At 40.7% G+C, this 24,581-nt stretch overlaps 1 protein-coding gene across 1 annotated transcript in view; it reads left to right on the top strand.

Annotated features, from left to right (window-relative positions):
- MSH3 (mutS homolog 3) overlaps positions 1-24,581 on the top strand; it is a 113,760-nt gene that overhangs the window by 39,582 nt on the left and 49,597 nt on the right. Inside the window, 3 exon segments of the mRNA XM_061369302.1 lie at positions 9,638-9,722; positions 10,460-10,569; positions 22,490-22,622. Of these exon segments, the coding sequence (XP_061225286.1) occupies positions 9,638-9,722; positions 10,460-10,569; positions 22,490-22,622 (328 nt within the window).

Below are 24,581 nucleotides of genomic sequence, written 5' to 3'. Positions count from 1 at the left end.
AGATTCTTCAAGTTTCAAGCTTTGATTCTGAAGGGGTCCCTATGTTACCAGGTTTTTTTAAATGCAGCTGCTTTTAAAAATTGACTGCAGATGTCAGCTTTGAAAGTTTTCCAGGTATCTATTAAAATATTTGGAAATATACCTGGGTTGTCTCGATTTTAGAATGGATTTTCATCTGTAAATTGCCCTTCTCCACTCCAAGTACTATTAAAATGCTGGGCTTATAGGCCAGAAAGAAAACCTGTCCATTTTCTAAGCTGTCCCCCCTGCCTATTCCATCAAGGGGCACTCTGATCTGTGGTGTATTAGCACTGTGGTGTCCCTACTCATCCTCTTTGGATGACCTTATGGTTGGGTTTTTTGAAAATGCTTGGGTGGCTGGAGAAATCTTTTGTGAGAGTTTCTGAAGAAGAAAGTGAACTCCAAGGAAATGCCGTTCCACAATCACACTTGCAGATCAGTATTGTCACTGTGCCTTTTGTGTAATCAAGTAAGGTGAGTGTTCTTTCAGATGAGGGAAATAAAATCAATCTTTTATTTAGAAGTAATTCAGTAGCAATGGAGAAACAGCATTATATGAAGGCTTATCTAGCGACAGTCAGTCACATCTGTAATAGCCACATTTTAAAATCAAGTATAATTACAGATTGGGAAGGAAAAACATTAAATCTTAGAGTTGACATTTGCCTGCTGAAGGTTGCTCTAATGGACTTTATGTGAAGTATGAGCATCTGAATGGAAAGGCAATGAACTATTTGATATCTTGGTGATAATCTATGAAGAGATAAAATACATTCTTTGAGATAACTTTCTTCTCTGTTCAGGAGCTTGGATTCTACTGTACTTATTTCTTAAGCCTTTACTCATTTGACTACCGGATACTGAATTCTGCTTGCTGTTTTTAGTATGTCACATTCCTGGAAATAGTGAACCAAATATGAGGGTAACTCAACCTCAGTATTTTTCCCAATGCCAGCAAAATAGCTAAACACTGAAAAGGAAAAGCTGAAAACCTTTGAAGCAGAGGGTGTCAGGCTCATGGATATTCTGTGTTTCTGCAGGAAATAAAGGAGAAATAGTTCCATTGCACTCTCAAGCAACTTAAAATCCTTAGGAGAATCCAGGCCAGTGAGCATATACTGATGAATCAGTGAGCATGAAGTCAGAGTTGTAAGATAGTTTTCAGTTTATTAATAAGTGACACAGATCTGGATGAAAAGGATGTATTTGATGAAAGAATGGCAGAAAAATTCCTTACACTTCTGTACCTTCTTTGGATAAACACTTTCATCTGAAATTTAAGAGCAAGAACCGTGAATTGTATCAGTGATGAAGTATCATCAAGGGGAAAACAACGTTTGTTTTGATATTTAGATCAAGATTTTAAATCCACTTTTAAGATCCTAAATAAAGCAAAATATTAAAAAGAAATAAAAAAGGTATCTGCCCCACCAGGGCCCTGGGGTATCGCTAGCTTGCATTAAAGCTCTAGTAGCAAGTAAAAATAAATTTAACAATGAATGATAAAAGGTTTTTTTGAATCACAGTGTTCTAATACCTTTACATACAGAGAGGCCTTTACTGGCTTTTGACAAGAAATTGGTACACATCCATGAAAGGTTTTCAAATTCAGTTGAGTACAGAGTTTTGCTTGAAAAATCCCCATTTGCACAGCAGTTGTTGAGGAAATGTGTCTCCAAGTGTTTGAGTTTTACTGACATGTTTTCCAGCATATTGGAGACACAAGAGAGAGCCTGTAGTTTTTAGATTTTGAACACTGATAGGTGAACTCCAAAAAATGCAGGAAATGGAAGAGACAGGTATCTTTTGAATGAGGGGAGTAGCTTTAGGATTGGAGAACTACCAGCAGTGAAAATAGAAGAGAGAGACCAAAGTGAAAAATAGCATAATAGGTTTGGGTTGGAATGGACCTTAAAGCTCATGCAGTTCCAATCCCCTGCCATGGGCAGGGACACCTTCCACTAGACCAGGTTGCTCCAAGCCCTGTCCAGCCTGGCCTTGAGCACTGCCAGGGATGGGGCAGCCACTGCTTCCTTGGGCAACCTGTGCCAGGGCCTCAGCACCCTCACAGGGAAGAACTGCCTAAAATCTCATCTTAGTCCCCTCTCTGTCAGGTTAAAGCCATTCCCCTTGTCCTGTCACAGTATACTAGAGATTGGAAGGGACCTCGAAAGATCATCTAGTCCAATCCCGCTGGCAGAGCAGGAACACCTAGATAAGTTTACACAGGAATGTGTCCAGGTGGGTTTTGAATGTCTCCAGAGAAGGAGACTCCACAACCTCCCTGGGCAGCCTGTTCCAGTGTTCTGTCACCCTCACTGAGAAGTTTCTTCTCAAGTTTAAGTGGAACCTCTTGTGTTCCAGCTTGTACCCATTACCCCTTGTCCTATCATTGTTTGCCACTGAGAAGAGCCTGGCTTCATCCTCGTGACACTCCCCCTTTATATATTTATATGCACTAATAAGGTCACCCCTCAATCTCCTCTTCTCCAAACTATAGAGACCCAGCTCCCTCAGTCTTTCCTCATAAGGGAGATGCTCCACTCCCTTAATCATCTTAGTTGCCCTGCGCTGGACTCTCTCCAGCAGGTCCCTGTCCTTCTTAAACTGAGGGGCCCAGAACTGGACACAATATTCCAGATGTGGTCTCACCAGGGCAGAGTAGAGGGGAAGGAGGACCTCTCTCGACCTACTAACCACCCCCCTTCTAATACACCCCAGGATGCCATTGGCCTTCTTGGCCACAAGGGCACAGTGTTGGCTCATGGTCACCCTGTCGTCCACCAGGACCCCCAGGTCCCTCTCCCCTACACTGCTCTCTAACAGGTCGTTCCCCAATCTATACTGGAACCTGGGGTTGTTCCTGCCCAGATGCAGGACTCTACACTTTCCCTTGTTATATTTCATCAAGTTATTCCCTGCCCAACCCTCCAGCCTGTCCAGGTCACTCTGGATGGCAGCACAGCCTTCTGGCGTGTCGGCCACTCCTCCCAGCTTAGTGTCATCAGCAAACTTGCTGATAGTACACTCAATTCCCTCATCTAAATCATTGATGAATATATTAAATAATACTGGTCCCAGTACTGACCCTTGAGGCACTCCACTAGATAAAGGCCTCCAACTAGACTCCGCCCCATAGACTACAACTCTCTGGCTTCTCTCCTTCAGCCAGTTCACAGTCCACCTCACTACCCGATCATCCAGACCACACTTCCTCAATTTAGCTGCAAGGATGCTGTGGGAGACTGTGTCAAACGTTTTGCTGAAGTCAAGGTAGACCACATCCACCGCTCTGCCATCATCCATCCAATGTGTTATTTCCTCATAAAAGGCTACGAGATTGGTCAAGCATGACTTCCCCTTGGTGAAGCCATGTTGACTGCTCCTCATAACCCTCTTATCCTTGATATGCCGTAAGATGGCCCCAAGGATAAGGTGTTCCGTCACTTTCCCAGGAATGGAGGTGAGGCTGACCGGTCTATAGTTACCCAGGTCCTCCTTCTTGCCCTTTTTGAGGACGGGAGTGACATTTGCTTTCCTCCAGTCCTCAGGCACCTCTCCCATTTCCCAAGACTTGGTAAAGATGATGGAGAGTGGTCTAGCAATGACCTCCGCCAGTTCCCTCAGCACCCGCGGGTGCATCCCATCTGGACCCATGGATTTATGGATGTCCAGATTGCTCAACTGGTCTCTAACCCATTCCTCATTGGCTAAGGCAAACCACTCTGTTGACCTGACTTCATCTGAGGTCTCAGAGGTACAGGGCTCTTCAGGACTGCCTCCGGCAGAGTAGATAGAGACAAAGAAGGCATTCAGTAACTCTGCCATCTCTGCATCTTCTGTCACCAGGGCACCCGTCCCGTTCATCAGCGGGCCTACATTGCCTCTTGTGTTAGTTTTATCTGCCATGTATTTGAAAAAGCTCTTTCTGCTGTCCTTGACCCCTCTCGCCAGCTTTAATTCCAAGGAGGCCTTAGTCATCCTAGCTGCCTTCCTACATCCTCTAGCAGCAGCCTTATATTCCTCCCAAGTGGCCAGCCCTTCCTTCCATGAACTGTAAACTCTCCTCTTCCACTTCAGCATACCCAGCAACTCCCTATTTAGCCACGCAGGTCTCCTGGCCCTCTTCCTTGACTTCCTACGTGTTTGGATGCTCTGATCTTGAGCTTGGAAAAAGCAGTCCTTGAATGCCAACCAACTGTCTTGGGCCCCTTTACCTTCAAGCAGCCTTGTCCATGGGATTTCCCCTAGCAATTGCTTGAAGAGGGCAAAGTTTGCCCTGCTAAAGTCCAGGGTTGCGATTCTACTTGCTATTCTACTGGTCCTACCACACAAGATCCTGAATTCTACCATCTCGTGGTCGCTGCAACCAAGGCAGCCCTCAACCTTCACTGCTTCGACCAGACCCTCCTTGTTAGTGAGGATGAGATCCAGCAGCACACCTCTCCTGGTTGGCTTGTCCACCATTTGCATGAGGAAGTTATCATCCATACACTGGAGGAACCTCCTGGACTGCGGCTGGGTTGCCGAGTAGTCCTTCCAGCAAACATCAGGGAAGTTAAAATCCCCCACGACGACCACAGCCTGTGACTGTGAGGCCGCTCTCAGCTGCCTGTAGAAGGCCTCGTCAACTTCCTCACCCTGATCCGGTGGCCTGTAACAGACCCCCACAACAGTATCGCCCCTGCCAGCCTGCCCCTTAATTCTCACCCACAGACTCTCAACTCGCTCATCATCTGTCCCCGGACAGAACTCAACGCATTGTAGCTGCTCTCGCACATAAAGAGCAACCCCACCACCCCGCCTGGCTGGCCTGTCTTTCCTGAAAAGGACATAGCCCTCCATGACTATATTCCAGTCATGTGAGCTGTCCCACCACGTCTCTGTAATTGCCACCAGGTCATAATCTCCTGACTTAACACAGGTTTCTAGCTCCTCCTGCTTATTTCCCATGCTGCACACATTGGTGTACAGACATTTCAGGGAGCGAGCTGAGCACACCGATTTCACCCTAGGATTACAGGAGGCCTCCCAGTCTTCATCAGTTCTGGAGTGCTGCCCCACCGGGGCAAGCCCAGCTACAACCCCATCCCCCTTCAAATCTAGTTTAAAGCTCTCCAAATGAGCCCTGCTAATTCTTGGCCCAGCATCCTTTTGCCTCTGTGTGATAAACCTTTCCCACATGCCAATGTCCAGACTGGTGCCCTCTAAAACCAGCTGTTATCAAAGAATCCAAAGCCTTGCCTGTCCTTACAGGATGTTGTCAAAAGCCCCTCTCCAGATTTTTTGTCATCCCCTTCAGGCACTGGCAGTTGCTCTAAGGTCTCCCCTTAAGGAGCCTTCTCTTCCCCAGGCTGAACCAGCCCAGCTCTCTCAGCCTGTCTCCAGAGCAGAGCTGCTCCAGCCCTTGCAGCATCTCTTTGGCCTCCTCTGGACTCTCTCCAACATCTCCACGTCCCTCCTGTGTTGTTGCCCAGAGCTGGACGCAGGACTGCAGGGGGGGTCTCCCCAGAGCACAGCAGAGGGGGAGAATCCCCTACTTCAACCTGCTGCTCATGCTCTGGGGATGCAGCCCAGCACATGCGGGGGCGGGGCTTCTGTGCTGCAAGTGCACGCTGCTGGGTCATGTTGGAAGAGGAGAGGGTAAGGTTAAAGTGGCTTTGAGGGAGGAAGAGAATGAGAGAAATAATTAAGAGAAGTGTTTGTACCCTGTAGTAGCAGTGGAAGGGAGTTGGCAAGATGAAATTAAGAAGTCGAAATATAAGTCCTTCAGCTTAAAATGATGGCCATCTTTGAATTCTCAGGTGAAATGTAGAAATTGAGGGAATCGTGTTCATATAGGGCTTTCATATCTCTTGGGTGTTAATGATGTCAGAATCATGTATACAAAACAATGCATGGATTTATTTACCAGCTTTCACTATGAGAAAGGAAGTGCTGAAATTATTTTGGGGGGCTTGAAAGTCAGCTCAGGAGTATGAGGGACTGAAAAAGGCAAGGCACGATTTTCAGATGCTAAGAAGTAGATGTTTAGTAGTAATGAGCAAAGGATTTGCCATCTCCTTCATGGTTGCAGAAGGGCAGCAGGAAGGACCTCTTGCTCTGTGGACTTTTGGAGCTTGCAGGAGTTCTGAGTCTGCATGCAGGGAAAACATGCTGACAGAACAGAGACATCTGGGTAGAACAAGGTTGCAGGCATACTTCTTGGGGTGAGTTTAGTGGAGAAAAAGATGACTTGATTCAGGCTAATTTGATGAAGATTAGCTTTGTTTTTCTTCAGTCTTCCCAGGTCCTTTCATTTCTGTTCTTGTTCTTTGTATTGTATTTTTCAGTTTTGTTTTGTGTGTGTGTATTTTATTTTGTTTCTGGTTTAGCCAGAAGTTTCTGGATTCCTGTCACATCAGGGATACAGATCAGAAGTTCTACAGCCCTGTGGCTATATCAGGTAATTTAAAACTGCTTCATTAAATATGAAGCATAGTCTAGGCTTGCTGTCCTTCACTGTGTGAACTGTGGTGTCTTTCTTATCTAAAGAAAGCTAATGCTTCTGAGAGACTTGTTTTTACCTCTTAAGGCTGAATAGAGAATCTTGCAGTTCTTGTCTGAATATATAGGTTTGTTGTGTGGTTTATTCACCCTTAGAAGTCTCAAAGACATGGACTCTAGGGGTCTGTAAAAGGTAATTGAGCAGAGAAAATCTGCTGCTTAGTAGGCTTTCCATACAGTGCCTTGCAGCTTCGCTCAAAGCTTTACAGATTTGCAAAATTAAAGTAGTTGAAAACCACTGATCTGAATAACATGCATTTGCTTAGCCTGTGTTATTGAATAAGAAATTATACGTAGAATCTTCTGTGGAGAGAATAATGAATAAAGCATGAAAAATACCCTTCATTGCAAGTTCATCAGGAGGCAGAATGACCAAAAAGATCCAATGTCACAAAATAATTGAAATCTGAGGATGTATTTCACTGTCTTAAAGCAATCACAGTAACCCATTGATACTCATCAAGTGTGGTAAAAAGTAATTTTATGGGTAGGAACCTCTTACTCATGAGTATACCCCCAAAGTTTCCTAAATTTTACTAGAAGCTTGTGTTTCTTCCTCTTCCCCTCCCCCGCTTTCATTTTTCTCATCTGAGACTGCATAATCCTACCTTGCCTTGCTCCTCAGTAGTGGACCTGCCAGCTGTTTCCATCACCTTGTTATGACACTGTTGCAAGCCTGTTTTTTGAAACTCGGGTCACACTGTCACCTGCAGAAGGAATTACGGGATTGTGATCCAGTTGAAGTGACTTTGAAGGGTCGTTTTTACTGATGCAGAAGATGGCTGATAGCAGCACATCAGAATTTCTCACAAGTGATGTGTTGACATCCTTGCTGGAAAACTGGCACTGACTTAGTATTTGTTTACAATCTTCTTCTTACTCCATTTGGTCCTTACATTTCCTGCAGAGACTCTTGTCTTTTTTCTCTTTTTTATCAAATTATCATCCCAAGCTGAAGGAAGATGAGGGGGTGGAGGCAAAACATGTTCTATGCTGTGACATCTGGAATTGTTGGTTGGGCATATACTGCCATTGATCTTGGCTATTATTCATATATTCTAAGCTCTCAATTACTTGGGTTAATAGCAGGGTGGAATAACTCAGATAAAGCAAACACCTGGATAATATGAAATACGTAATTTATGCTGTGAGAACAACTTCAGCATATCTGATTCAGAAAGAATAGTAAATACACTCCACACAATGGAGCAATCAGTTGTTTTTAAATACTACTGGAGAGCAGGGTTGCTGTGAACAGTATATGCTCTGTGTAAAGTGCTCTGAAGTCATCTGAGGGGGGAAAACAATAGACATAGTAAATCCACTACCTTGAAGCTCACGTATGGGTGATTAATGCTTGATAGAAACAGCCAAAAGCATCTTTCTTGCTGTCGGGAAGAGATGGAAAGGCATGGCTCCTACCTGGCTGGGTTTAAGAGGCCGCAGTCTGTAGTAGTGGCAAACTGAAAAGCAGTGGTAAATGGGGAAACTGCAGTTTAGGGAGGTCCTAGATGCAGAAGATGTGCTTTTGGAAGAGGGGGTAGGGTTTTGTGGTTCATCACAGGGATTGGGAGCCAAGAGGAAATCATTCCTGCTTAATTTTTACCAGCATCAGCAGTTGTGATTGAAGATAATAAAAGGAATTATTGTGTTGTTGCTTATAAAATACTGTGTACTGTGGAAAGTGCTGCTGCTTTTGCCTCCCAAGGTTTTATTTTACGGGTCAACTTCGGTTGCACGCTAGAGCAGAATAATTATGACTGTGGTTATGGTTCTGAGTCAGCTCTGCTTCCAAAATTATTGAACTTCTTGAGGGCATTCAGTTGAATCAAACTTTATAAATATCTTCTTCACACACATATATGTATATATCGATATAGATACCAATATAGATATTGATATAGGTAGATATATCCTGTGGAAAATACTCCTAATTTGACCCATTACTTAGGAACAAGTTTGCTAGCAGGCCCAGACACCTGCATACAAAATAAATATATAACATTAATCTCTGAATATTTCATGTTTCAGAAAATTTTAGTGCTGGTTGTATTTTTAATGAAGCAATAATGGAGCTGTGTATGCCTAACAGAAAAGTTTGAGGATTTGGGTGCTCCCCCAGAGAGTTTGAAATTGAATGCACTGAAACAAATATTGTGAAAAGTCAATAAAGCAGTTTTAAATCCTACCTAGCAAATCATTCTGTTTAGTCTAAGACAATAAAGAGTGCCCTAGATTTGTGCAAAGGGCAGTCAGCAGTATGATTAACCTAGACAATCATGACTTGATTTGTCAGAAGCATTTAGTGAGGATCTTGCACTTCACATCACGGTCCTGACTACCACATGTGTATGTCTGAGTCTGAAATAATTTTCAGGCCTTTCATGAGGGCCTGAGACCCATAGTTTACTCAGGAATCTAATACAATTATTAATGTTGATTCTAAACTAATGTAACTTTTGGGTTGGTCTCATCCAGTTCTGTCAGGGAGTTTCAAAAAGTCAAGTAATTATAGTCATGGTTATTTCATACTAGAAGTAAAATCACATAGTTTGAGTATACTCTATTTTCATTTTCCTAAACAGCCTGTTTAAATTTATAGCACTAGTGGAAAATAATAATGTATATTTTGATGTGTTGGTTTGGTGATTAGCTGTGCTAAAAATCTGTTCCACTCTTAGAGCAGTAATTCTTAGTCCCATCCCTGCCCCATATCCTGCAGTGGTCATAAGAGAACACTAACAAAACCATACTTTTTCAATTTCATCAGAGACTGAAGAAGGGGTACTTTCTTAACCATTTAGTGGATCAGGATAAAGTAACAGGAGAGCTGGATTTTATTCTGAGGTTTGTCACAGTCATTGTAGGAAACTGGGAAGTGAGTCATAAATCTTGTTTTCCCAAGCAGTAAATAAAAAATGTCATCAGTGTTGTGTTCTTTTATTTATTTGAATAAATTTTAATTTCTCCCTTGATTTTTTAATTTTACATAACTATTGAGTTCTCTAATGTGAGACTGTTAGGTCTGTGCCCAGATTTAAAATATAACATTTAAAATTCTTCCCCCCAGCAATTTCAAACAGTTGTCAAGTGAAACTGAACATATGACAATAAATGGGACAACAATGAAAAATCTTGAAATTATACAGAATCAGGTAAGAACAATGTAGTGTTATTTTTAAAAAATGCCGAGATATTCGCAGCTGTTTGACATGCTGTTCCCAAGGATGTTTTTTAAGTTAGTTTGTAAGTCTCACTGAGAAGGTTTAAATTATTTTAAATGGGATCAACCTGAAGGAGGATTACATTTTCAGAAGCATAAATGAATGTTAATGTGTGCTGGCTTTTAGTATGAATTAGGAAACTTACTGCACTTTGACTAGCAAAGAGCTTTCCTAAAGTTTGAGTTCTTGAGCCAGCTGCAGTCAAGAGATACAACTGCAGTAGGCTTGCTTTGGCCTTTTGTGCTACTGCACAGACCTTTATGCTCAGACGTAATTTAACTCATTCCAGTCATCTTCTGGAAGGACTTTCTGGCTAAAGGAAAGACATGCTTGAGTATTTTAAGATACATACCTACTTTATGTAGAGCATTATCAGTGAACAAGTTCAGTAAACAAATGTGTATTTGCCATATCTTAAAGTCTAAGCAGAATGTTTAAGTAGTGTGGTGAATTTCTGTGATGTCTTTCACCAGAATCCTTCAATCATAACTGGTTTGAACAAGTGTTCAAAGCCACGTTGGTCAGGGCTTGAAGCAGACTGGTCTAGTAAAAAATGCAGAGGTTTGGAACTAGATGAGCTTTAAGGTCCCTTCCTGTCTGAACCAGTCTGTTATTCTACATCGTTGATTTTTCAGTTAAAAATAATAATGCCATTTTTTTATTTTTAGACTGATATGAAAACAAAAGGAAGCCTACTCTGGGTCTTGGATCATACTAAAACTTCCTTTGGACGTCGAAGATTGAAGAAATGGGTAACCCAGCCCCTCATGAAATGCAGGTGAGGTAGTTCTGTATCTTGGCCTAAATCTGTATTTTATAATTATGATGCTGAGTATGGCCAATCTATTTATTTTTCACGAAGGCCTGAGATCAATAGTTTACTCAGGAAATAATAGAAGATGTGGACGTTATAATATATAGGCTAGAAAGAATTAAACATCTCTGGGCACAGAACATCTAAGTAGCTCAGAGTATTATATTTGGAGCAAGACAGAAATTCCTATGCAGAAATCACATTGGATACAAGTTCTAATTCGATATCATTTTTAAGACAATGGGTGAGTATTGCCTTCTATTGGAGGATGTCTTATTCCCAAACTTGCCAATTAATTTTTTATGTCTTTCTTGCATCATAAGCATTTACATCCTTAATATATTTAACTTATTCTAAAGTAACTATGGATGTTACCTGTGTATACAGTGTATTGCACAGGAAAGTATTTCTTTTCATTAATTATTAAATGTGACGATGGGTTGGTCACTTTCGTATTTTGAGGTATGCTTTATTTATTGCTGCTTTATTTTGTAATACACTTGTTTTTTTTTTTACTTGTTTGTCTTGAAACGGACTCCATCTTCCCTGATTTTTCTTTGCAGGTTTTATTGAAGTGTTGTGCTTGAATATGTAGTAAATAACAGTATTGAGTCCATGGCCTGTTTGTTGCCTGCATTTTAAGATTTTGGATCTGTTCCTTTGTGCGTTCCCTCAGTGTTGTCAGTGTGCAATCTATTCAGTTGCCACTTTGTTCACTTCAGTTACGGCATACAGAAAATTCCTCTCTTTTGGTTACCTTAATTAGTTTTTCCATCTGTTTTGTAAATGTATTAAACAGTTTTACATTTTTATTAATTTTTAACAGTTTTGAATAGTGAGATATACCAGTATTTTAGCTGTTGGTAATTTACAAATCCTTCTAGAGAAGCATTTTTTTTCCTTGACCAGAGATAATATGATTTATGTTACAGCACTATACTTCTGAATAATCGTTGCTTAATTTTCTTATTAGTCTTTTTGTAAGGATCTTTTCCCAGTAGTCTTAGAAAAATACATAACTTTTTTCCCTCCTATTTTGTTAATTGAGACTATTAGAGACCTTTTTCATTTGCAGGAGCTTACTGGTTAGACTGTTTAATGTTGCAGTTTCTGACAGAAATTTAATAAATCTATTTCAGTATGCCTTTAAAAAAAATAAAAATCTTTCTGATAATAGCTTTTATGTATCTTACCCACTTCAAAAAGGCTTTTGATGTAACCATCCTAAATAGTATTAGGCTTTATGGAAGTTAATTATGTACCTGGTGTTCACCTTAAAAGGATATGTATAGATTTTTGGGGCCACTTTACAATAATAAATTGAAATAAATTGGTTTATTTCTTTTTCTGCCCTTGAGGGCACCTTGTGGCCTCTGGGGAATTGTTCCTGAAGTTATCAGCTGGGGGAGCCAGAGTGCAGGCTCTGGTCTGGCATGGTGGCAGCACAGAGGGTGGGGACCTAAAAAAGGGGTGCCTTAATCAGTTTTGCTCCCAGATGATCACATATCTGATGCAACAGCTGAAATACCATTCAACAGTCAAATAGACAAACTTCCTATCTAGACACAGAGGACAGAAAACTGATTGCATGGGGACTTCAACCCTTCCTTCTTAACCAGTAAATTTAGTTTAAATTCTCCCATGCCTCCAGCTTTACAAGGTTGCAGGTTTGGTTTCTTGTCTTTCTCCTCTGCTCTTTGCTACTTCTAGACACTGATGAATGTTCCCTTTTTCAGCCTTCTTAGTATGAAAGAAGGTTTGTTGGTTGGAGATGGCAGGAGTCCTCAGCTAAACCTAGAATGCTATTTTGTTTCTGTGTATTTCTCCATTTCTGAATCCTGATCTGTAATTTCACATACTTAGTACATCAGACATTCAGCGGTATTGTTCCAATAATGCACACAAGTGCACTTAGAGAACATTCTGTAATTGTGATTCACCTGTGCCTCCTGGAGTGACATTTTTAGAGGGAGATTTCTGTACTGCATCTTTTGCAGTCAGTGGGTAGGTGCAGTTTTCTTGCTGTATCAAAAATGAGAGGGTGTGATTATTGCTTTGTGCCTGATAGTTGAAAATCACTTGGGATGATAAGTGAATTTCCACTGGAGAAACCATACAGTAGGTTGAATAAAGGTAGAATGTGTGCAGGGAGCTCATTTGGACAAACTTGGAGATAACCATTAAATCATCAGTGATGTAACACATTCAGAGAATTACAGTAAAAGGTTTAAGCATTAGACATTTGCAATTTTGAGGTAAAAAAAAGGCTTAACCAAGAAGGGTACAATGTCCTTGCTTGTTCAATACAAAGATAATAAGAATGTATGAGTCATCAAGGACTGAGCATTTTAGGAGGAATTAGGAAATTTATTGGGTTTTGTAGGAGTTAATATCTTCATGGATCACAGAAGTGTTATCTTGCCTTGCCTGTCTGCCTTTGAAATGTAAGTTCCGTCTGGTGCCTTTCTTGCCTAACTTCTGTGAGGGGAGCAGAAAGAAAAGGAAAGTGGGGGGAGGAAGAGCAGGGAGTGAGCAAGTGGCTGCGTGGTTCTGGGTTACTGGCTGGGCTTAAACCACTACACAATGCTGCTTGCCCAGTCTGGAGGCTAAACAGAGTAGGCAGTTCTAGAATAAATATTGCATCCATTGCCTCATTCAGTGTTAGAGACTGTGTCTTGCTCAGCTGTTGATTCTTGCACAATTTTGCAAGAAAATTGTTTACTTAGTACCAAACAAACACATTACTTGACCTTGTCAAGGTGGCTAAATTAAACAAAATGGTCAAAACTGGAAAAGAGAGAAAATAGCACAATTATTATCTGGCAGATGAAGTTGCAAAGCCACTGTCCATCATATTTGAAAAGTCATAGCAGTCAAGTGAAGATCCCAACAAGAGGAAGAAGGGAAATACAATTCCCATTTTTCAAGGAGGGGAAAGACGAACACCCGGTAAACTACAGGTCAGTCTCACCTCTGTGCCTGGCAGGATCTTGAAGCAGATTCTCTTGGAAACCATGTGAAGGCATGTGAATAACAATGAGGTGGTTAGTGAAAGCCAGCATGGCTTCACTAAGAGCAAATCATGCCTGACCAATTTGATCGCCTTCTATGATAGGGCCACCATAGAGCTGATGAACAGGGGCAGAGCAGCTGACATTGTCTGTGTGGGCATGTACAAAATGTTTGACATTGTCCTGCACAACATCCTTGTCTCTAAACTGGAGAGACATGCATTTGATAGGTGGACCACTTGGTTGATAAAGAACTGGCTGGATGGCCGCACACACAGAGTTGTGGTCAAGTGCTCAATGTCCAACTGGAAATGGGTAACGAGTGGTGTCCCTCAGGGTTCGGTGTTGAGGCTGATGCTGTTCCACATCTTTGTCGGCGACATGAACATTGGTGCACTCTCAGCAAGTTTGCTGATGACACCAATCCGTGTGGTCCAGTTGACATGCTGGAGGGGATCCAGAGGGACCTTGACACGCTTCAGAGGTGGCCACTGCCAACCTCATGGAGTTCAACAAAGCAAGTGCAGGGTCCTGCACCTGGGCAGGGACAATCTCAGGCACAGCTACGGGCTGGGCAGAGAAGAGATTCAGAGCAGCCATGCGGAAAAGGACTTGGGGACCTTGATTTATGAGAAACTGAACATGAGCCGGCTTCAATGTGTGCTCGCAGCCCAGAAAGCCAACTGTATCCCAAGCTGCATCAAAAGGAGTGTGACCGGCAGGTTGAAGGAGGTGATCCTGCCCCTCTGCTTTCGTGAGACCTCACTTGGAGTATTGTGTACAGTTCTGGTGTCCTCAGCATAAGAAGGACATGGAGCTGTTGGAACAAGTCCAGAGGAGGGCCATGAGGATGATCAGGGGACTGGAGTACCTCCTGTGTGAAGATAGGCTGAGAAAGTTGGGGCTGTTCAACCTGGAGAAGAGAAGCTGCATGGAGACCTCATAGCAGCCTTCCAGTGCCTGAAGGAGACCTATAAGGATGCTGGATAGGAAGCCTTCATCAGGGACTGTAGTGGTAGGACTAGGACAAGGGGTTTAAACTTAAAGAGGGGAAGTTCAGGTTAGATATAAGGAAGAAGTTCTTTACTGTGAGGGTGGTGAGGCACTGGAACAGGCTGCCCAAAGAAATGGTAAATGCTCCATCCCTGGCAGTGTTCCAAGTCCAGGTTGGACAGGGCTTGGAGCAACCTGGCCTAGTTGAAGGTGTCCCTGTCCGTGGTAGGGGTTTGGAACCAGATGATCTAAGGTCCTTTCCAGCCCAAACTATTCTGTGATTCTATGATTATGTGGAGGTTTATTACTTCCATATTACATCATGCTGTAAAGCTAGTAAAGCGGTATCTATGTACTTAAAAGTGTAACTTGGATAATTAATGATGTATGTATAGTACTGAGCAATTTATAGCCACTGTAGGGGAATATGTGTATAATTCCATTCCTGTGAAGAGAACTCTGTGGCCTGTATGTATAGAAAGTATTGCGTAAGGGATTACCCCCCCCCCTTCCCCCCATGTTATATTTCTGGAGAAGTAGAATAGCTTTTAAATGCCAGTGGGTGGACATCATGAAGTGTCATTTCTAGTACTGTAGCCAGGGAGAAGGTAGAGACTTTGTTATCTAAGTGGAAGATAACCTGGAAAATGCTGATGCTTGCCTTTGTTGCAGAAGTGCTTAGTTTATCACTTAGAAGAGTATCTAGTGCAAGATCTTAAAACCTTGGGGGTGGGGGAGTAGTAGACGACTCCAGGAAGAACAGTCTTCAATACCTAAAGGAGGGCTACAAGAAAACTGAAGAGGGGCTTTTGACAAGGGCCTGAGGGGCTTTTGACAAGGGCCTGGAGGGACAGGACAAGGGGGAATGGTTTTAACCTGACAGAGGGGAGATGAAATGAGATCTTAGGAAGTTCTTCCCTGTGAGGGTGGTGAGGCCCTGGCACAGGTTGCCCAGAGAAGCTGTGGCTGCACCATCTCTGGCAGTGATCAAGGCCAGGTTGGAGAGGGCTTGGAGCAACCTGGTCTAGTGAAAGGTGACCCTGCCTATGTCAGGGGACTGGAGCTGGATGATCTTTAAGTTCCCTCCAAACCAAACCACTCCTTAGTTCTGTGAGTTCATGGTTCTATGGTGTTGTCTATGTTCTTGTTTCCAAGGCATGCTGTTTGCCACAAGTGACTTCAGTGTTTCTTGCCTGCATTTATTTGTAGTCACTTTGTACTAATTTGATCTTTTTCTAGTTAAAGCTAATGTTCAAATGTCAATGAAGGAGAAAAATCGTACGTATTGAGAGAGCTTAACAAAAAACATTTTAACCTTTGCTTGTGCAGGCTAGAAAAGCCGAAATTCTTATTACTCCTCCAAAATTGGATTCCCATTTTTTCCCCTGTGATTCTAGTAGTCTTTTTGCCCCATTTCTTCCAGTTCTGGGCGAGGTGGTGCTTTTATTAAGGCTGAATGAATGCCTTGTAGGATAGTATTAATAGTTACTGTTAGTCTGAATATGCTTTGCCTGGAAAGAGCATAGGATGACCATAGCTTTAGGTTAGCAAACTCAAAACTGCACAATCCAGAACTGCACGCAGTTCCTTTTTTACCACTAAAGAAGGGACAGAGTGTAAATTGGTATTAATAATGCAGCATGACTTTCATTTGGAGGATATATACTGTAGAACTAGGAAGAAGGGCCCTTTATAGTGATGATGGAAGCATGTGTTTCCTAATATAAAAATATCTTGTTCTAAATCATCTCACTATGAATGTATTGGGTGCCCTTTCATTTATATGCTATAGACAAACTACAGCCGTAAAGGAAAGTATTTCAAGTTTGACTTTGTCCTTGGTCCCATAATCAAGATATCTGGGCAGCAGAACAAACTACCTAGTGGTCTTTAAAGAAACCCACTTGAAGCCACATTTGATACTATCAGCATGCAGAGCAGGATTAGTATCTTCTATTGCAGCAGTGATTTAGGAATAAAAACCATCCATTACTACAGCAGAATACCATGGGCTAGTTTTCCTCCTAGGAATAAAGATTTTATAGCATCAGTGCCAATATAAAATGCACAAATGTAGGTTACAGCATAAGCCTGAGATTTCAAAATTGTTGTAGTAAAGAAAAAGATTGCAGCATCATCACATGTATTCATTCACTGTTCTTGGGTGTGTGTTGGTACCACTGAATGTTGTCTCTTATCTCCGTATAATTGTAGTAATCAAGCATTCATTCATGTTGGCTAAAGTAGCTAATAGTTCCCTTTATTTCGCACAAATAGCAAAATACATTGTGTGTGAACATAAACAAAAGTGATTGATTACCATTTGCGTATTTTATACCTTCTTATAACAGATGTGAAGACAACGTTTATAGTATTTTTATATTGCTGTGAAGTATTTGAGATCCATTCAGGAATATTGTCTTCTTGTGGCTGCATGTTTATTTAGGGGAATGTTGGATCTCTCTGGAGGGGTCTGAAACATGAGTTTTGACAGTAAATTATTCTGTTTCTCCTGAATATAAAAAACCTAGGGAAACAGATCTGGAAAGATGTTAATTTTTTTTTTATTATTATTTTTTTAGGTTTCACTTAAATTGCACCATAGTAATTATGTTATAATTACCCTTGCTTGCACATTTTCTTTGTTGCTTATGCATAGAATTGTAGCAGTCACAGCACAATTTAACAGTTCTGGATTTAGCCCATAAAGTTAGCCAGAGTCTAACTTGGCCGCGTAAGTAAAAAAAACACTGAGATAGACTGGGTATTTTTGTTTGCTTGTTCTTTAAAAAGACATATTTAGTTTACTGATTACATAGTGCTAATTCTACCATGTCTTTGGGTTTTGATGGCATTAATTGCTTGTTATGAAAGAGTGGTCTAAAGCAGGATACACTGTACGGTCTTTAACTTCATTATCTCATTTAATGCCTTTGTTTGTAAACTGTGTCCTGAAGGAAAGTCAAGAAAAAGGCAAAATATGAGTGCAAAAATATACAAAGCAGCAGAAATCAGAATAGCCTTCACTTTGTCCTCTGTTTGAAACTAGACAGTTACCAGAGGTGAGTATTAGAACAAGGTGGCTGGGTAATGTTACCTCCCTGGGGGATTATCCCAGCTTCCAACAATTTGCAGTTTAGGGACTTTGTCAGTCACAGTTGTATCTTGCATCTTCCCAACGTTTCTTTAAAGCGGTAAGTAGGCAGGAGGCTTTGGTCTAGATGCTTTAGTTCAAGGAGAGCAACCTTTGTTATTTTGCACCTTTCAGTGTATTTTTTCAAGTGTTGAATTCTTGTGACTGGTAGCTTTACATACTTCTCTGGTATTAGATTAAGTTATTTCTGATAAATTCATATTTACTCACCTTATATAAAAACTGGACCTTATATTACTGAAAATTTTATGTGGTTTTTATGCAGCAGTTTACATTTAACAATTTCAGTCTGCTTTAGATTGTATGGTAGGTTACCACATCTGAAAATGTTAAGCTTGCTTCCCTGTATGAGGGATAAGCAGGTCTGCTAGCACGCTAGCAACAAGCAGTCCTGTTTAAATTGTTAAGATCTTCAGATGTTAATTCAGTTGCAGTGCAGCCTTCTGCTTTGTCAAAATAATTTTTAGTTCAGCATTCAAATATTTCCCTGTTTGCTAGTTTTCTGTATTGTTCACATATCTGGCAGCAGAATAATACAGGGTAGTATCTCATGATTTAATTTCAAGTAGTTCATTTACATGACTAGAATAAAAAAATCTGCAGTTAGAATTTGTTACGTTTAAATGCATTGCAAAATGATTTTAGTATTAATGATGCTATTCTTGGATGGAGCGTATGGCAGAAATAAGTATATTGCTTTTAGTCAACTGGCTTACATTACATTACTTCACAGAAGATTGTTTGGAAAATTGAATAAAGCTCAGGTTGCTGACATGGGTTATATAGATGGGAAAGAATAGGCTAATACTGCACCTAAATAGAATATGAAGTAGTAGCCGGTTTATAAAATGTGAGACAGTTTCTTAGTGTAAGCTGTTAAGTTTCTTTATATAATGCTGGTTTCAAATTTTTTAGTGGTGGAATTTTTTTTCCAGATCACGCAGAGATTAGAAACCCCAAACTGTACATAGGATCCGCTGAATAACTTTGCAGTGCAGAACAAATTTCTTTTGAAGTGGTTTAAAAGTGGTCTGAGTAATACATTGATGCTCAACAAATTTTTTATTAGCTTACATATAAATATTTAAAAAGCATAGTCTCAATCATCTGGCTGTTTTTATAATTTCCCTGTCCTTCCTTCCTTACGCACATAGGATTTTGCATAATTCTTCACTGTATTTTTGGCTTTTTTATTAGGAATCCCTTTATGTTTTGTTTAAGGTGGAAAAAAATAGGTCATTTGAGTCTGGATGCTATTTTCCTGACTTCCTTATTTGTAGGATTAAAGAAAAAAAACTGTATGGATGCTTAGTTTTAGATTACTGGAGCTACAGTAACATAGCCATATGTGAGGATGATTAAAGTGCAGATTAAGCTTTGAAGGGGGGAGAATTTTTAATATCTGCATCTATTTTACATATTATTGTCTCTTTTCAATTTGCCACATAGTTACAATCATCCTCTTTAAATTAAGTGGCAGTGTTCTGGAACAAAATTCTGCTGCTTACACATGCTTTTTAAAATAAAAATACAGATTATTTTCTTCTTTAAGGTACATGTGTTCATAATTCAGCAGTTCAGTACTCCTTCAGGCAGAGGAGTGTTCCAGGGTGTAAGGTACAGTGAATTTTAATAATCCTCCATGAAAATATAATTGTGGGTGATGATACTGACCTTTCAGAATTTCAGTGTATCTGCTTATTTCAAAGCTATGTACCTGGGTTATTTTATTACTTTGTTATTGCTATTAATGCTTCTCAGCTTCCATTATCCAGCTGTAGTGCGCAGCGCCTTGCTGACTGATGTAAAAAGTTTAAACCTCTGTTGTCTTGAATATACTGTGTGGATGCTAACAGCTTGATCTTCAGTTGCGTAGTTGCATAACTTCTCATAACCCTGCCAGTCTACACCAGATACATGTTTGTGTCTCTTAAGGATCAGATTTAAAGCTTGGATGTGTTCTGTGTTGAAAAAAAACAGCTTTGTAGGTCTGAGTAATTGTGCTGGTGGTTGCTGCTGTCTGCTGCTGTTGCTTGCAGGGTGCTTGGCTGCACAGAACAGGATCAATGTTTAATGCGGTGCTTTTGGAGTTGCTGGAGGAGTGGAACAGTTGTAAGGAAAAAAAAGCTGGTTTTGTGACCTGCAGTAGGGCTGTGAAGCAGAGCCTACAAAGTCTGACATTTCTGTTTTCCTCAGGGCTGGGAAAAAAGCAGGCTTTTAGGATAGTGGAATATTTTGAGTGCTGTGGTGTGATCATAGAGACTGCTGTCAAGTTCAGAGATAACAGAGTGAATTCGCAAGTTGCCTGGGATCAAGACAGCAGAGTCTGTTACCAGTTTGTATGACTGTGGAGGAATGCATCTACCTGTGCTTCAGGTAGATGGTGGTAGATAGGGCACTGGAAATCCTGGTTTTATACAGCAGGGAATGAGTGTGCGTCATTTGTGGCAGATGAGGGGATGGTTTTACTGTTTTAGTAGAAGGCAGTGTGTCACTGAACAAAATCCTGGCACTTAAATGCCATTAGATTTATGTGTATCTGAGCTTACATCCAATTGTGGTGTTCTTTTCACATTCAGCATAATAGAATTTCAAGGACTCTTAGATTTAGCTGTCTTCAGGGCCAGAGGCCTCTGACTGCCAATCTGTTGTAATGTCTGCAACCTGTGGAGCTGCCTGATTTCGTGGATTTCTTCATGGATAGCATTTTTAGCAACTACAGTGGCAAGTGGCAGTGCAGTTTGGCAATAAAAGGCATGGGCAAGTCAGGCAGTCTTCCCTGAAATCTTACATTTTGATTGCATCCTTACTTTTCATCCCTCTGTGCTGGCTGAGCTCTTAAGCATCTTGCTGGTCTGGGAGAATGACGTGGGCAGGGCTGTATTTGTCTTGCATGTACTCAGCTGGTATATGAAGTGTTGTTATTGAAAGACTGATTTCTTCTTGACCTGCAAGGGTGGACAGACTCACACGTAGCAGTGTGGGGGTTTTTCATGTCTCAGGAGGAACATGTTACGGTAAGCGTTAGTTGTCATTCTGAGAGAAAACACAAGGATTTTAAATAAGCACTGGGATGTCTTGAGGATTTGTGAGACTGTATACCACATCTTGCGTCAAAGAACCTTTGCCTATATCACAGTCAGTTATATCTCATTGTATTACACGACAACATGTTCAAAATTAAATGAAACTTGCCCATAGCAGGGAAGTTTAGGATCATCTGCCTATAAAGTTGGATGGTAACTTGTTTTGTGTTCAGTATGTCCTCTGAGCATATGGTATAAAAAAAACTACACTGAGAGGAGACCAAAAACCTACCCCATCCCTGGCAGTATTTAAAGCCAGGTTGGACGGGGCTTGGAGAAACCTGGTCTAGTGGAAGATGTCCCTGCCTGTGACAGGGGGTTGGAACTGGATGAGCTTTAAGGTCCTTTCTAACCCAAACCAGTCTGTGATTTTGTGTTTCAGATTCAGCCTTACTTGCCAGAAGCTTTCTGGATGACAGCTAAACAGTGCACTGGTACTCATAGAGTGTGCCCAGCAGCACATTGGTGGGGGGACTGTGGAGTAACATGTAATCTGGAACCAATTTTTTTTTTGCTGTGAAACCTGAGCAGATCTTAGCACAGCCTTCATCCAGTTGATTCTATTTTGTGGTGCACAGTTACTTCAGAGATGAAGCCTGAATGTGGAAAAGCTATGTTAAGAGGAATCATGCTGTTTAGCTTTGACACATCTCTTTTAACTGCTGTCTTACAGTAAGCTAGAAGGAAATGGAAACTGTTTCCTTTGTGTTGCATGCACTGAATTTTGGTTCACTAACTCCCAAAGGTAAATTCCTAATGTACATGTTTTAGTTACAGCCATGTACCCCTAATCTCAGTGTTCTACTAGAAAGCAGTATTGAGGTAGTTTGGTTGCATAAAAAGTAAAAATGGAGTTTCCCTTACCTCTGCTTTCTACAGTCAGTTCATGGGTGCATTGGAAGCTGTAGCTGTGCTGTTAGCAGCAATGTAGGTTGAGGTGAACCTCGGCAGTATGTTGTTCATTTTAAAGTTATTTTCTGACAGTGGCTGTAAAAACATAATTATAAGGAAGGTGCAGATAACTGCAGAATTGTTTCTTCACATAAAGAATACTACCTTATTGATTGACTTCAGTCCTGAAATATGGAGGTTAATGGTACAGGGAGAGGAACCCAACATTCATTCTGATTCATGTAATTACAAATTGCTGTTCTGGATCAAAAATAGAGAGACAAAATGGTAACCAGTATCTATACTGTGTTGGAATAGATTATGCTTATGTAGAGTTCAAATGTAAATTCCCCCAGGTATTCATCTGCAGGTTTAGGATTGACTGTTCAGGATTCAGTGTTTCTCATATGATGTACCACTGGAAGAACATGTAGATGTATATTTGGCTGGTTTGAGCATATAGAGGAGATAATGAGTTTATATCCAGCTTTTTGCTTGCATCTCCAATGAAAGCCCAAGATTGTTTGCATCTCTCAATTCTTCTAAATTCTTCTACTTAGTTATTCATGAGAATGTGGCCTTAGTCAAAGTTAAAAATAAAACAAACCCAAAACCCAAGCAAAGAGGAAAAAAGCCCCCCCAAAAACAACAAAAGCAAACAAGTCAAAGGAAGAAGTTCATGAGGTATATGCCTTTCCCTCAGAGAAGCACAAGTTTTATTTATTGATCTTACAATTGTTCTTTTACAGTGAAATCAATGCCCGTCTTGATGCTGTGTCTGAAATTCTGCTGTCAGAATCCAGTATGTTTGGTCAGATTCGAAATCTTCTTTTTAAGCTGCCAGATATAGAAAGAGGCCTCTGCAGTGTTTTTCACAAAAAGGTATTTCCATAATTACCCTAATATACTGTTTCCCAAATGGTGTCATTTTTTCTTAATGTATTATAGTTTTTGCATGTTTGTTTAAACGTATTTTCTTCTTAGCAAGACTGAGGCTGACTTAATAAAAGGATATGAGTTCATAAAAATTACTTTTGCCTTATGGTAGAGCCTTATTTTTTTGTTAATCAGTGATTATGCTGATGGAAGAAATGCCTGAGTGTAGGGTTCAGGAATACATAAACTGTATTGCTAATGCTAAGAGGAAATACGTCTCTGGTATTTATGATTTAGTGGCTGGGTTCAGTGAGATGGGATGATGCAATATGTCCTTGTGCCATAAATTATTTCCCTATAAAAAACCCACTGCATTCTGTATGCTTATCTAAAATTGGGCTTGAAAGTGAAATCACTTAGCTGTAGTTAGCTGTTTTCAAATGAATGTTAATTTGTTTATAAATTCTGTACTTTGGATCTCACTTGAACATTTTAATAATTACATGTAATGAGACACTGAGTTCTTAGTTGAAGCAGATTAATCTGCTAATAGCACCTATGCAGTACTTCATGTTCTTTTATTTCACTGATATATTTAGAGTTTGACTGTTTGTTTTAGATAAGGGAATAGGTGGGTAGAAGGAGAGCAAAGTTGTAATTTTCTTTGGACGGTACAGCACAAAGTTTTCATCTCTCTGAAAATCTGAAACTTGGTTCTTGTGTAACTTTCAAAGCCCTAATGTGTTGTGGTGCTAGGCACATGGAAAGACTTCATGTGTCAATGAATGGTTACAGCCATAATGAAGTTTATGGAAAGAGGGAGTGTGCACCAACTTCCCCATCCTCTAAAATGTACCCTATCACAGAATCATAGGATGGTTTAGGTTGGAAAGGACTTTAAGGTCATCTGGTTCCAAACCCCTTGCCATGGGCAGGGAAACCTCACACTAGACCATGTTGTCCAAGGCTCTGTCCAGCCTGCCTTTGAACACTGCCAGAGATGAAGCATTTACCACTTCTTTGGGCAGCCTGTTCCAGTGCCTCACCACCCTCACAGTAAGAAGCTTTTTTTAAAGAAATGTTTGGAGGGATACATCTGTATTCCACAGCAACAACCTGGCAATCCTATCCTGTGCTTCCTTTTTTTTTTTTTTCCTATTCTTTTTCTTTTTTTTTTTTTTTTTATAGTAGTCAGCATGTGTTTCTTCAGGTGTCCCTTCTGTTGTAGGACTGCTTACCCTTCTCAGCTCTAAAGCTGTCATTTAGGTGGAAACATTTAGAGATCCTCAATTTTCATGTGATACTTGGAATGAGGTGATAATGTAGTTTGTGTTAACAATATCCACTATATCATGAAGATATATGTAGTGAATCAGATGTTGGAAAGAATCTGCAGGAGAGGAGGGTGCTCCCAGAGAATCCTCAAGAAGAGTAAATGAGGGGAAAAAGATCCAAGCATAATTTTTCCTCTCATGAATTAGCTTCCCTTGGTAAAAATCTAGTTTGTCATCCATTGCAGAACACTGTGAAGAGTCACTGAAGCACTGAGTATTCCCTGAAGGTCTCCTAGACTTTGAGGAGATGACAGCATCCCTGAAGGATGGGGTCTGTTTTGAATAAAGAATCAAAAGCAGACTTGGGGAAACAGATTTTCAGTCTAGACAGACAGTGGATATGGAATCTGAAGAAAGGTCTCTGCATAGTAGATACATATTCAGCAACATGGAGTAACTGGTTTTCATGAGGATTTGATACTTTGTTTGGTTTGGTTGGTTGGTTTTTCCCCCCTCCCCCAGAATATCCAGTTCCTGCTATAGAAAACTTTACAGTTCTGTTAATTCCATATATCCATCTCCCACATGCTCAAAATGAGGTTCACTGTAGTTTCATTCCCATTAAGGGATCCAGAATTTCAAGTGCAGGGCACTGGTGGCTTAACTAAACAAATGTGCTTGTTAGTTCAGT

Source organism: Neopsephotus bourkii, unplaced genomic scaffold, assembly GCF_033783945.1.
Source record: "Neopsephotus bourkii isolate Nb327-2 ecotype Australia unplaced genomic scaffold, CSIRO-AGI_Nbou_v1 NB_1491, whole genome shotgun sequence".
NCBI lineage: Eukaryota > Metazoa > Chordata > Aves > Psittaciformes > Psittacidae > Neopsephotus > Neopsephotus bourkii.
The sequence above is the reverse complement of the archived record's forward strand: the minus strand, read 5'-3'. Positions and strand labels throughout refer to the sequence as shown.